This window comes from Triticum dicoccoides, chromosome 1A (genome assembly GCF_002162155.2).
Source record: "Triticum dicoccoides isolate Atlit2015 ecotype Zavitan chromosome 1A, WEW_v2.0, whole genome shotgun sequence".
In the NCBI taxonomy this organism is placed as follows: domain Eukaryota; kingdom Viridiplantae; phylum Streptophyta; class Magnoliopsida; order Poales; family Poaceae; genus Triticum; species Triticum dicoccoides.
The window spans coordinates 300114277-300129498 of record NC_041380.1 but is presented as its reverse complement, the minus strand read 5'-3'; the positions used below and the strand labels follow the sequence as shown (position 1 = coordinate 300129498).

At 43.6% G+C, this 15222-nt stretch overlaps 1 protein-coding gene across 1 annotated transcript; it reads left to right on the top strand.

Annotated features, from left to right (window-relative positions):
* Window positions 1–208: 208 nt before the first annotated feature.
* On the top strand, window positions 209–9238 carry LOC119352861 (E3 ubiquitin-protein ligase SINA-like 10). The gene is made up of 4 exons (XM_037619460.1): window positions 209–340; window positions 8291–8452; window positions 8535–8854; window positions 8998–9238. The coding sequence occupies exons 1-4, from the start codon at window positions 209–211 to the stop codon at window positions 9236–9238; spliced, it is 855 nt and encodes a 284-aa protein (XP_037475357.1).
* The last annotated feature ends 5984 nt before the right edge of the window (window positions 9239–15222 follow it).

Sequence of the window (15222 nt, the reverse complement as noted above, 5' to 3'; positions counted from 1 at the left end):
CATCGGTACAGATAAATACCCGATATGAAAAAAATCAGCAGTAACATCAGTGATTGCAAATAACAAGTGAGAGAACAAACCATGGGAGAGGGAGGCCAAAATTGTCGAGAGAAAGTTACCTGAACTTGCGGGTTATTTAGCACACAGGGAGAGGGCACGGTGCCAAATCAGGCCAAGGTGAAGATGTAGGCGGCAGAGGTGTCGCACTATGTCGCTGCTTCCTAGGGACCCGTCACTGCGAAGGAGGAACGCCAATTTGATAGATGAGGAGGGCGTGGTGCCAGATTCCTCCGTCGTTGTCGACGTTGCCATCGCCTCTGACATCGTGGCAGAGCCCCAGGTGTGTAGTCACAAGCATTATCAGGTTTCGAAGGGCTGAGAGACCAACAAGAAAGGGAAGCAAATGAGGCGAAGGACAATCTCGGGTGGCTAGGGCTTGCCTGGTACAAGGTGCCAGATCAAGAGAAAGCTGGCGAAAGGGAGATATCGTGACGCCTTGGGTACGGGGATATCATTGGGGCGGTGACCAGACCTTGGGTAAACGCCGCCAGAGAGGTCGCAACTCGCAAGAGGAGGAATCTGTGCAACGTCGCTTGCTTCGCCTTCCCTAAAAGGCCGAGGTTGGCCCAGTTAACCAGAGAACGCCAATTTTGTTACGCGAGCAGCGGCCCATTCCCTTTCGCGTAAACTCTTGCGCTCAGAGTTTGATCCAACAACCAAAAACCGCTACGACTATAGATCCGACGACCGAAAACACTGATGGCCTTAGAAGGCTGGAAGAGTGCTCGGTTGTAATGTCTCTAAATGTTCACCATATGACCAGCCCAGCTATTTTTTCTTTGTCAAAATGAGCCCAGATTATTTTTTCTAAAGAATACCCAATCCAGGCCTACTTATTTTTCTATGCCCTGATGGGTTGCAATTCTTTCAAGACGCCTGCAAATCTTGAAAGTAATATGAAATGGGTTGTCAATATACAAACAGATGACAAATTGGCAATTATTTTATAATTTCTGAATTTTTTTCACATTTTCAGATTCCTATTTCACTCTCCTTTAACCTAATTTAAATATATCTTCAAAGTACTTTAAATCTGGCTCGACATTTAGGTATTAAAAATAGTTTGGAACCCACAGAAATATGCAAATTTTCATTTTAATTTTTAACCCTGGCCCTGGCCAACAAAAAAATGGACTGCAATAAATTGCATAAGAAGTTGCAATGAGTTATATATAAATTATTAAAAAAATAGGGAATGGTCTGACTTGTGGGCCTATTAAGTTGACGCGTATGAAAGATTTTTTTAGTTATTACATACGTCAACAAACGATTCTAGCAGACGTAACCATTGGATGTAAATCCAACGGCCGTCATGTTTCTTCAATCTCTGATCTTCTTGCTCCAGCCGCCAAATCCAGCACCGGCGAGACCGCCTGCTCCCGCCTCCCGTGGCCGGCTGTGCTGCCGCGTAGGCCACGCCGGCCCCTACTACTCCCACCACTAGCCAGGCCATCCCTCTACTCACCCACATCCCTCCACTGTTGTGGCTTCGCCGCCTCCGGGTCATTCCATTCCTGGGTCTCGCCGTCGTCCATCGCACTGGTGTTCTCGGCACGGCGTGGTCAACATTGTCAACAAACAACAACATTGGAAGAGGGATGTACATGGAGAGGTTGACAGTTGGGACCCACATGGTCCATGGCTGCACACAAGCAAGTACCTCCTTATTACGCCAAAAAGAATGAATATTCCCGCTGACAGCTCGGACCCACCAGCTATATCTTCACACGCAAGGAAGTGCCTCCTTATTACACACAAAAAATGAATACCCCCTGCTAGCTGGGACCCACCATAGTGGGAGGCTGACTTGTGGACCTACTAAGTTGACACGGACGGAGGGCTTTGTCAACTTAGTCAATATGAACGATTCTAGATCTAGTGACCGTATGATGTCCATCCAACGGCCATAGTGCTTCTTCAACCTCTGGTCTTCTTGCTCCAGCCACCCAAAGCAGCGTCGGTCGTGTCGCCTAGCTGTGCTGCCGCAGAGGCCTCACCACCCCCTACTACTCCCACCGCTGGCCAGGCCCTGCGGCGACGACAGCCTCACGCCGCAGCCGAACCAGTGAACCCTCATACTCCTCTCCGCGTGGGCATCCACTGCCGCGTCTTCCCCGGCTCTGCATCGTCCCATTCCTAGGCCTCTCCGTCCACCACCTTGGTGCTCTCGGCGCGGCATGGTCAATGTGGTGAACGTCGGAAGAGTACTGTACGTGGAGAGGCTGACAGCTAGGTCCACGGCCGCAGGAAGGAAGTGCCTCCTTATTACGCGGAAAGTAATGATTCCTCCACCTGACAGCAGGGACCCACTGGACGGGCCACCGTATTTCGCGAAAAAGTTCCCCCTGACTGCTGGGACCCACCAGCTACATCTTCGCACGCAAGGAAGTGCCTGACAGCCGGGACCCACCTGGTCGAAGTGTACGTAGCATTGTCATTCCGGTTGCGAACGTGTACGTACATACTGGTCGATGTAGAGGCGCACATGTGTCGTAGTAGAGGCGCGCACGTAGCATGTACATGTACGTACAACGGCCAGGGTGCAAGAAATTAAATACGCCCATGTACATACAAACGGGTGGGGTCTCGAACGCCTATTCGCGCATACATATGGCCAGGGCTCGTGTACATGGCTGGGTCGGAACAGAGAAACTGTGTCGTCGTGTTCATGGGGAGGAAACAAAATGCATCGTGTTCATCGGGAGGCAACGGAACGTGTGCTGTTCATCAGGAGCCAACCGGCTTGAACGAAACAACCGATGGAAACGAGGCCTGGCGTACCGCAGAATGGAGGAAACGGCGTTGTGTTCGACCGACATGGTCGAAACGGGATCTTGTTCATCGGGAGGGGTCTGGCGTATTGCAAAACGGAGGAAACGGAGTTCTCTTGATCGAAACGGGGCCCTGTTGATCGGGAGGGGTGTGGCGTACCGCAAAACGGAGGAAACAGACTTGTGTTGGAGTGCTACGGTCAAAATGGGGGTCATGTTCATCGGGTGGGGTGTGGCGTACCGCAAATCAGGACTCCACGGGATACTGTTCATCTCCACTGTCGACCTCCTCCAGCCACCACCTGCGATTGTTCATCCATGGGCTCCTGTTCATCTAGCCTCCACCGCGCGCTCCTCCACCAGCTACTGCTCAACCAGCCCTCTCCATGGGGTCCTGTTCAACCACCCCTCCATGGGCTACTATTCATCCAGCCCTCCACCGGCTACTGTTCAACCAGCCCTCCATGGGGTCGTCCTGTTCATCCATCCCTCCACGGGGTCATGTTCATCCACCCCTCCACCGGCTCGATCGATCAGGGTCATGTTCAACCAGCGGCAACACCACGGGTTCCTATTCATCAAACCCCCCACCGAGAACTGTTCATCCAAACCCCCCAACAATACTCACTGTTCCTCAAGAGGCAATAGGTTTGATCGGCTTCAATTAGCATCAGTTGCGAAGGAACCACTCGATCAGGTTCAGTTAACAGCAAGGGATCGATTGCTCGGGTTCAGTAATGCGTAGCCTGCAATGCAATCACTTGGGTTCAGTTAGAGCCCAACGCCCCGCTCGGGTTCAGTTAGAGCACAACGCCTCGCACACACGCGCGTACGTACGAGAGAAATGTGCATCGCTCGGCCCCGACCATCCACCGTAACCGGGAACTCCCCCTATATTTTCCTCACCCTCGCTTCTACCACTGTTTTTTTCCGTCATGGACGGCCCAAAGAATGTCATGCAGCTGCGTCTCTAGCCCGCCCAGGACAAAAAGCCCATTTTCTGTCACGATTTTTTGTCATAGAAGTAGGAGCCCACCACATCCATGATGATACCGGGTTTTGTCACAATTATCATCATACAAGTGTCATAAACATGACATAAAAAAATCCGTTCGACCCAAAATGTCACGGATGTGTCTTTTTTTATAGTGAACCATATTGTCATATCTACATACTTAACATAGTAACAACTATCACATTTTAAGAGGCTAAGGGCCAACAACCATATGGTCCATATCTACATACTTAACATGTATAGTAACAACTAGCACATTTTAAGAGGCTAGGGCCAAGAATAACAACTATCCACTGGAAGCAGCTTGATCACGGCGACTCGGCATCTCGTTAATGAAAAGGAAGAGCCCTCCTGTGCCTTGGTGGAGCATGAGTAGAACAGTGTCTCCAATTTTCCAATATGGATGCATTGCTACAATTAGCGAGAACTTGTTAACTTGAATGGTTCCATTTCTACGGGAAATGCAGTACCTTGCAATCACTTTGGCATTATTAGCAACCACAAGTGTAATTCGACCACGCGGGGAAATCGATCCAGGAACTGCTATAACGGGCAATTTTTGTTGACATGTAGAGTAAAAACCAATTGTAACATATCGTTGAAGATATATGAAGTTTATGAGCATCAACATTAAAATAAGACTTTTTACCAGCGTTTTGTGCACATAATTGGTCTTGTTCAGTGTGTGCACCATAGGTCTAATTAATCCCATCCAAAATCCACCGTTCATATGCTGTGCTATCTCTATTAGATTATCAACAAAGTTTATGACATGCTTCAAGGTCTTGCAATGAAATTTGGTACGCTTAGTAACATACAGACCATTCACTATGCATCCAACATATCCTGCTTAAAAGGTGGAAAGGTATTATTTATTCAGAACATGGCAGAAGAATATATAGTGTGCATAAATTGGTAAATAGAATTTGTTGCTGCCTAGGAACGGAGTCAGAATACGAAATCACAATTGGTTTCTTAAATAGTGATCAATTAGTCAGAACAAATACCCCGATTTTGCTAAGTAATATGACAGCATGGAGAAAGTTGAAAGGACACTAACCTCAATCAGACTTTGATCAGCTGATGACGTTGGGGAAGTAAACATCCATGTTAATTAGACCAGGCTATGGTGCACACACTAGAATTTTATTCCCAGCTTTCAGTTCATAACACTTAGATATTTTTCTCCAAAGGTCCGCATTAAAATAGGAGTGACCATCTTTATCAAGTTTTACGTTAACCGTCATTGTCAATCCATACTGCGTTGTCAACATGACATCCTGGGAGTCATCAATAAAGTAAAGCCCAAGATTTTCTTCTACTCCTGTTCCTGCAAAGCAAGGGATGTACTGCTTGAAATGAAAATTAAGATCGTAAATTAGATATATTGAAATAACAAAGCAAAATGCAAATATGGGAGTAACTGATAGAATAGATCAATATATAGATGAAAGAAAAGTACAAAAATATATAATAAAAAATAGATAATGTAACAAAGATTTGATGCAAATATATAGATAATGTAGCAACAGACGGTATATGTTCACAAATTTAGGCCATGCCGACCATGGTAGGTTGAGATTGAACATACCGGGCACTCCCTGAAGTCATCCGAAATGGCGAGATAGAACTTCATTTCTGACTGGCCACGACCACAGTTGCCCGATTTGTGCTCGCACTGTGGACACATGAATGAACACCCACGAATCAGCTAGAACAAAAATGATTCCACGGTAATTTCTGCCGGTTGATTAACAGTGATGGACGGACTACGATAAGAGATGAGTGAATATTTCGCTAAGTTGATTACCTTCTCCATGAGAAAAATCCCCGGCCCAATCCTACAGAAAACCCCAGTCAACTAGAATCTAGAATGTCGGTGCACATAGGCGGCGGAAAGCGGTAGGGGCGAAATCCCGTGCCTTTTGGAGCGCGACCTACACCTGCCGCCAACAACCATCGAGCTTAGGGTGCAAAGTTGCGGAGGAGTCCGCGGCGAGTGAGTGGGAACAAAGTGGGCGAGGGTTTTCTTTTTTCCTTTTGCATGTGTGAGTGAATACACACGGTTCGCAGAGGCAACGGAGATGAATCGTGTGTGGTAGTAAATCACCGAGATTGAATGGGAATCCAAATTTCCTTTGTCCTTCATCCATGAGTTTTTTTCTATGATGAACATAAACCCTGCTAATCACCATGTTCAAATCTGACACTTTTTCGGGTTCATTTACAATATTTAGGGGATTATGTGCATTTTGTAGGCATTAGTGCACATAATTCAAATTCAAACAATTGGTGCTTGAAAAGGTGCACAAGAACGGTCTGGAAAAACCATACTCATGGTATTTAGTAATTTCTCAAGCCTTTTACAAGGAATGGGCAGAGATTTCAATTGAATGTGTGGTAATAGTCAACCACAAACGCGTCATTTACTAGGTTATTAACTATAGAACAATGAAATACATGCTTGAAAAACATGACGCCTGGCATGGTGCCATGGTATGGCCTCACCGTGCCCTCGTTAAAAGCTGAGAAGGTTTGATTTATGTCGTCATGCACGCCCTTCATAAATCGAACCATCACCGAGGAAGTTCAATGCTTTCGAGAGGGAAATCACCAAGATTGAAGGGGAATCCAAATTTCCGCCCTAGTTTGTCATTCAGTTTTTTCCAACGAACAACATACCGCCTCAAATGCAACATGTTCAAATTTGTCAATTTTCCAAACTGATTTACCATATTTAGGGGATTATGTGCATTTTCTATGCATTAATTATGCACATAATTCAAATTCGAACAATCGGTGCATGAAAAGGTGCACAAGAACGGTTTGAAAACCATGCTCGTGCTATTTAGTACATTTTCATGCCTTTTACGAGGAATGGGCAGACATTTCAAGGAAATGTGTGGCAATAGTCAACCATAAATACGTCATTTACTGGATTAACAACTATACAAAAAGGAAATACATGCTTGGAAAACATGACGCCTGGTGTGGTGCCATGGTATGGCCTCACTGTGCCCTGGTAAAAATGTCGTCATGCATGCCTTTCATAAATCGAACCATCACCGAGGAATTTTTCATGGTTTCGAGGGGGAAATCACCAGATTGAAGGGGGGTACAAATTTCCTTTGTCCTTTGTCCACGAGTTTTTTCTATGATGAACATACAACCTGCAAATCACCGTGTTCAAATTTGGCACTTTTTCGGGTTCATTTGCCATATTTAGGGGATTATGTGCATTTCCTAGGCATTAATGCACATAATTCAAGTTCAGACAATCGGTGCATAAGAACGGCCTGGAAAACCATGCTCGTGCCATTTAGTAAATTCTCATGCCTTTCACAAGGAATGGACAGATATTTCGATGAAATGTGTTGCAATAGTCAACCACAAATGTTTGTTTGTCGGGTTTTCAACTATAGAAAAAATGAAATAAATGCTTGAAAAACATGACGCCTGGCATGGTGCCATGGTATGACCTCACCATGCCCTGGTAAAAATTTGAGAAGGTTTGGCTTATGTCATCATGCACGCCCTTCATATATCGAACCATCACCGAGGAAGTTCCATGCTTTCGAGAGGGAAATACCCAAGATTGAAGGGGAATCCAAATTTCCGTCCTAGTTGTCATTCAGTTTTTTTCCAAAGATCAACATACCGCCTCAAATGCAACATGTTCAAATTTGACATTTTTCCGGGCTCATTTACCATATTTATGGGATTATGTGCATTTTCTAGGCATTAATGGACATAATTCAAATTTGAACAATCGGTGCATGAAAAGGTGCACAAGAACGCTCTGGAAAACCTAGCTCGTGTTATTTAGTACATTCTCATGCGTTTTACAAGGAATGGGTAGATATTTCGAGGAAATGTGTTCGAATAGTCAACCATAAACGCGTCTATTACTGGGTAACAACTATACAAAAAATGAAGCACATGGTTAGAAAACATGACGCCTGGCGTGGTGCCATGGTATTGCCTCACCATGCCCTGGTAAAAATTGGAGAATGTTTTCCTAGACTATGTCACTATACTACCTCCCCAACACATGAAACTGCCACACAAGCATCCGGGTTGCGCTTGGCTCTTCGCCTCTTCGGGAAGTCGGACAATGATGGTACTACTGCAGTGGAGTACTACTAGTATGCTTCTGGCCATCTGACACCGAATGAACTGCAAGGAGAGCGTGTAGCGAAATCTTCTCCTAGTCTTGCGAGCCACCACGCTCATGGGCAAGGGAGAGGGCGTTGTAATCAAACTTGTGCTTGTTGTACGAGTTGACGCGACACATCAAAGCAGTGCACTCAATATATTTCAATAATTTGCGTTTACTGATGCATTAATTACAACGCATGCATGCATGCCTTGACTTTCCTTTTGATACTTGCATGTGTTGATTTAATGCACATTGAAGTAGTATGAATATGTGATGGTAAAACTATGTAATGCCCCGGCCCTAAAGCGAGAGATGGTTGTGCACGAGGAGGGAGAGATCATGCCAACGGAACAGGACCCGACGATGGAGCTCTCTATGGTCTCTATGGACCTCACCTTGCTCCACTGCCCCTTGTGCCTCTGCCCCTTGAAGCCTACAGTGTATGAGGTTCGAATACACCTCGTCCATTCGGCTGATCGAGCAAGGTGCAGGTTTCTTGATTGATGTGATGTTCGATTGATTTGTGCAGTGCAAGGGACGGCACCTGTCCTGCGCGGACTACCGCAGTGAGCGCCCCGGGAACCAGCGGCAGTGCCAGAAGTGCAAACGCGAAAGCGACTTCGACGTGCGAAACATGGCGATGGACGCCGTCCTCTCCTCGGTGAGGGTGGAGTGCCCGCATGAAGGTTGTGGGCTCTACGTCACTTACCACAAGCTCGCCGATCACCAGAGTGTGTGTCCGCTCGCGCCCTCCAAATGCCCCGTGCCCGTCTGCGGCTATGAAGGCCCGCCACCGATGCTCTCCCACCACATCAGCACCGTGCATGCCATGCCCGTGCATAGGATCCAGTACGGCAAGGTGCTCCAGTTGCAAGTGCTAGTGTCGGAGCCACGACTCTTGCTGTTTGCGGAGGAGGACGATCGCACGTTTTGCTTGGTCGGCGGCGTGCTCGACATCGGCGCGCCTATCGCCGTGTGGTCGTCTACATCAGAGCAGGGGCGTCCCCACTGCCGCACTATACGGCCAAGCTATGGGCGAACGGCCCGCCGGGGGAGCCCAAAGGCAGGACCGACGCCGTCAAGGTGGAAATCAAGGTGACAAGCAGCAAGGATCCTGGCGACGTCGTCGTGCAGGAGCTGACCTTCTTCACAGTTCCGCCCAAACTGCTAGTCGGGGTTGGGTTGTCGAGGACGGTGTCCCTCCACATTCAGATTGGCAAGCTCACCTCATAAATGATTCCACAGTGCCTTCTATTTATCTTAGTAATATGCTAATGTAGGGGTTAACTCGGTCTACTTTATCTTAAGAGATGGTGGGTTTTGGTGGCGATGCAGCAATTACTTTGACATCAGATCAGTAGATAAAGTAATTTCCAACGGTCGAACGGATATTCTATGTCTGTTGGATATAAAGATCCTTTGGTTAAGAAGTATAAGCAGCTTATATGCTTGTTTCAGGAAGTGTTGCATACTTGTTCGAGTTGACGCGACACATCAAAGTAGTTGTAGTACTAGTACTACTCACCCAGCTGCGCACCAGGCAGACGAAGCTTGTGTCGTGTTGGTGCTGTGTGCGGTCCGCACATTAACCAAAACCTCGCACCTCCAGCTTAGCCTCTGCATTTTAAACTTCTCAATCTCAAGGCCAAGGAGCAACGGGAACCTATGATAGAGCCAATCGGATGGTTGAGAACACTACAATTTGTAGCTACAGATGCGTGTGTGAGAGAGGATGAGTGCGTGCGTGCACCTCTTCTCTTCATGTATAACGGACTAAACTCAGAGTACAAGTGTATGTGGCTGGCATCGACCTAGGGAGCTAGAGATGGTGTGTGCGAGAAGTCCCGAGGGACTAGGTGTGTGCGTGGGAAAGAGGGAGAGAGATGATACGTGTCGATGTAATGTGTTTGAAAAAAAACACTAGTCTGTAGCTCGCCATGAGGCTATTCCCGTCGAACGCCCCAATAACCGTAAGATATGTATCCAATAGTGCCAGTTATTGCACGTACACAGCAGTAGAAAAAGAAGTACCATGGCATATTACAAAACTACACACCATGGCCGAGAACACGTGCCCACGTTACGCCATCCAGGAATAGTGCCGCACTTTGAAACTAGAACCGTCAATAAATTTTGAGCTTGCATCTCATCACATTCCAAATTACTACCACGCTATATTTAATTGCAAATGTTCACACTGATCACAACCTAAACGGTTTCCCACTTGGGGGCATATTAGTACTAGGTTATAAATACTACTATGCCAAGATGACTGCACATTCCTCCTCAACTCCTCATCCACAACAACAAACAAGTCATTCAGCATCGTTCCCTTGCGTCTGCCATGGCCAGTGTGCGTTCTCTATCAAGAGATTACTGATGACCCATAAGTATAGGGGATCAATCGTAGTCCTTTCGATAAGTAAGAGTGTTGAACCCAACGAGGAGCAAAAGGAAATGACAAGTGCTTTTTAGCAAGGTAATGTCTGCAAGCACTGAAATTGTAAGTAACTAGTAGTTTGATAGCAAGATAATTTGTAACGAGCAAGTAACGATAATAGTAACAAAAAGTGCAACAAGTTATCCCAATCCTTTTGAGGCAAAGGACAGGCCAAAACGGTCTCTTATGATAAGCAAAGTGTTCTTGAGGATACACGGGAATTTCATCTAGTCACTTCCATCATGTTGGTTTGATTTGTGTTCGCTACTTTGATAATTTGATATGTGAATGGATCGGTGCTTAGGTGTTGTTCTTACTTGAGCAAACCTCCTACTTATGATTAACTGATACATCTCCAACGTATCTATAATTTTTGATTGTTCCATGCTATTATATTACCCATTTTGGATGTTTATGGGCTTTATTATACACTTTTATATTATTTTTGGGACTAACCTATTAACTGGAGGCCCAGCCCAAATTGCTATTTTCATGCCTATTTTAGTGTTTCGAAGAAAAGGAATATCAAACGGAGTCCAAACGGAATGAAACCTTCGGGAGAGTTATTTTTGGAACTGAAGCAATCCAGGAGACTTGGAGTAGACGCCAGGCAAGCTTCAAGGTGGCCACGAGGTAGGGAAGCGCGCCTTCCCCCTGGGCACGCCCCCACCCTTGTGGGGCCCTTGTGGCTCCCCTGACCGACTTCTTTCGCCTATATATGTCCATATACCCTAAAAACATCAAGGAGCAGAATAGATCAGGAGTTCCGTCGCCAGAAGCCTCCGTAGCCACCGAATACCAATCTAGACCCATTTCGGCGCCCTGCCGGAGGGGGGATCCCTCACCGGGGGCCATCTTCACCATCCCGGCGCTCTCCATGACGAGGAGGGAGTAGTTCACCCTCGGGGCTGAGGGTATGTACCAGTAGCTATGTGTTTGATCTCTCTCTCTCTCTCATGTTCTTGAGATGGTATGATCTTGATGTATCGCGAGCTTTGCTATTATAGTTGGATCTTATGATGTTTCTCCCCCTCTACTCTCTTGTAATGGATTGAGTTTTCCCTTTGAAGTGATCTTATCGGATTGAGTCTTTAAGGATTTGAGAACACTCGATGTATGTCTTGCATGTGCTTATCTGTGGTGACATTGGAATATTCATGTGATCCACTTGATGTATGTTTTCGTGATCAACTTGCGGGTTCTGCTCATGAACTTATGCATAGGGGTTGGCACACTTTTTTGTCTTGACTCTCCGGTAGAAACTTTGGGGCACTCTTTGAAGTATTTTGTGTTTGTTGAATAGATGAATCTGAGATTGTTTGATGCATATCATATAATCATACCCACGGATACTTGAGGTGACATTGGAGTATCTAGGTGATATTAGGGTTTTGGTTGATATGTGTCTTAAGGTGTTATTCTAGTATGAACTCTTGAATAGATCGATCCGAAAGAATAACTTTGAGGTGGTTTCGTACCCTACAATAATCTCTTCATTTGTTCTCCGCTATTTGTGACTTTGGAGTGACTCTTTGTTGCATGTTGAGGGATAGTTATATGATCCAATTATGTTATTATTGTTGAGAGAACTTGCACTAGTGAAAGTATGAACCCTAGGCCTTGTTTCCTAGCATTGCAATACCATTTGTGCTCACTTTTACCACTTGCTACCTTACTGTTTTTATATTTTCAGATTACAAAAACCATTATCTACTATCCATATTGCACTTGTATCACCATATCTTCGTCGAACTAGTGCACCTATACAATTTACCATTGTATTGGGTGTGTTGGGGACACAAGAGACTCCTTGTTATTTGGTTGCAGGGTTGCTTGAGAGAGACCATATTCATCCTACTTCTCCCACGGATTGATAAACCTTAGGTCATCCACTTGAGGGAAATTTGCTACTGTCCTACAAACCTCTGCACTTGGAGGCCCAACAACGCCTACAAGAAGGTTGCGTAGTATACATCAAGCTCTTTTCTGCCGCCATTGCCGGGGAGGTGAGTGCTTGAAGGTCTATCTTTAGATCTTACAATCGAATATGTTAGTTTCTTGTTTTATCACTAGTTTAATTTATAAAAGAAAATTACAAAAAAATGGAATTGAGTTTGCCTCATATGCTTCATCTTTTTAATTTTTTTCATGAGAATGATGGAAAGGAACATTGTGCTCAAGTGCTAGAAGAAGAATTCTATAAAATGTTTGGCACTAAATCTTTGAATGATGAGCATGATTGCAATGTTGTTAGTATGAACTCCTTGAGTATCCATAGTACTAATGATGATTGCACTAGTCATGATGAAAATGTCTCTTATAAGCATGTAAATTTTTGCGGAGTGCATAGAGTTTGCAAGTACACACCAAATAGGGGAGATAGATTTTGCAGGAGGCATAAGTATTTGGAAACTAAGTGGTTGCAAGAAAGGCTAGATGTTTGTGTTGAAAATTTAAAATTTCTTCTCCATACTTGTGAACTTTGTAATGAACATGGTCATTTAAATCTCCAATGAAAATTGTTTCATGATCGTATCATGTCCAAAAATTTTGATGATTTGATTTCCCTTGCACATCATAATGAACTTAGTTTGCTTTTGGGTTATGAAGAAATGAAACATATAACGAAGCATATTCCAAAATATAACCTTGAGAAATTCCTCGATATTGATCTAGAAGAAATTTTTATGTATTGTGCGGTGAATTGAATTGAAAATCCTTATATTTCCAATTACATAAAGAAAATAAAAAAATATAGGATGAAGAGAATACTAATGAAAGGGAAGAGGCTTCCCAATATCCTCCTATTATTTCTTATGATGAATCAGGTAACGAGGAGAAGCCTTCTATTCGACCAATCTCATTAATAAGGAGCTCCATAAAGAGGATTGAACCCACACATAATGTGAAGAAGAAAAAGAAAAGATGGAGAAGTAAAGGTAAAAATGTATCCCTCCCAAATGATGTTGCTCCTACTACTCATTGTGATGATGATAATTGTTATACTATTGGTGCTATCCGTACTATTAATGATGAGAATGATTATGCTTATGATATGAAAAGGCCCAAGATTGGGGATGCTATGTTTGATGAGAATGACATGTTTGAGAATGTATTTGATGCAATTAATGTTTGTCCCAAGCTTGGGGATGCTACTTTTGATGAAGATGATATTTTTAGTCTCCCAAGTTTTGATGAGCAAATTTATTATGATGATAGCATGCCTCCAATTTATGATGGTTATATTGATGAAAGTGGGTTTGGAAGAGTGTCAACTTTAGGAAGTAATGATCCCACTATTTTGGAGGATGTTGAATCTTATTTTGACAACTATGAAAGTGGATTTGAAGAGGTCATGACTTTATTTAGTAATGATTCCACTATCTTGGAAGAGGTTTCAATTGATTATGATGAGAACAAAGTTGCTACTTATGATGATTATTATGATGACACATATGCTATAAAAAGTAGTGATGATTATATTAAAACTTTTCATGATTATTATTACCCTTTTCCTAAATATTACTATTTTAATGTGGAAACAATGTTTACTATTCGAGTCTCTTATGATACTCCCACTATTCTGAATGAGAAGAATTTTGCCTATGTGGAGAGTAATAAAATTTCTATGCTTGTAGATCATGAAAATAATGCTTTATGTGATGGTTATATTGTTGAATTAATTCATGATGCTACTAATTATTATGAGGGAGGAATATATGTTTGTAGGAATGGCAATAATATCAAGTTTCCTCTCTGTGTGCTTAAAGTTTTAAAGTTATGCCTGTTTTGCCTTCCTATGCTAGTTGATTATTGTTACCATAAGTTGTTTGCTCAAAAAATCCCTATGCATAGGAAGTGGGTTAGTATTAAATGTTCTAGTCATATTCTTCATGATGCTCTCTTTATGTTTTAATTCTTATCTTTTATGTGAGCATCATTGAAATCATCATGCCTAGCTAGGGGCGTTAAACGATAGTGCTTATTGGGAGGCAACCCAATTTTATTTTTGTTCTTTGATTTTTGCTCCTTTTTAGTAATAAATAATTTATTTAGCCTCTGTTTTGGTTGCTTTTTTTTGTTTAATTAGTGTTCGTGCCAAGTAGAACCGTTGGGAAGACTTGGGGAAAGTCTTTTTGATCTTGCTGTAAAAAAAGAAACTTTAGCGCTCACGAGAATTGCTGCCATTTTTTACTGGAGAGTGTTATTTAGTTAATTCTTTTTGAAGATGATTAATAGATAAATTCCTCCCACCCAGCAACTTATTTTACAATTTTGGGGGTTCGAGAAGTATTCGAAACCTACAGATTACTACAGACTGTTTGGTTTTTGACAGATTCTGTTTTCCGTGTGTTGTTTACTTATTTTGATGCATCTATGGCTAGTAAAAGAGTTTATAAACCATAGAGAAGTTGGAATACAGTAGGTTTAATGCCAATATAAATCAATAATGAGTTCATTACAGTACCTTGAAGTGGTGGTTTGTTTTCTTTTACTAACGGAGCTCACGAAGATTTTCTTTTAAGTATTGTGTTGTGAAGTTTTCAAGTTTTGGGTATGGATTTGATGGATTATGGAACAAGGAGTGGCAACAGCCTAAGCTTGGGGATGCCCAAGGCACCCCAATGTAAAATCCAAGGACACCAAAAATTCTAAGCTTGGGGATGCCCCGGAAGGCATCCCCTCTTTCGTCTTCGTCTATCGGTAACTTTACTTGGAGCTATATTTTTATTTGCCACATGATATGTGTTTTGCTTGGAGCGCCTTGTATGATTTG

Excerpts from the sequence above, each read along its gene's own strand:
- LOC119352861 (XM_037619460.1), top strand. The coding sequence starts at position 209 with ATGTCGCTGCTTCCTAGGGACCCGTCACTGCGAAGGAGGAACGCCAAT. Across the intron at positions 341-8,290 it reads ACATCGTGGCAGAGCCCCAG|TGTAATGCCCCGGCCCTAAA; the intron begins GTGTGTAGTCAC and ends ATGGTAAAACTA. Across the intron at positions 8,453-8,534 it reads TGAAGCCTACAGTGTATGAG|TGCAAGGGACGGCACCTGTC; the intron begins GTTCGAATACAC and ends TGATTTGTGCAG.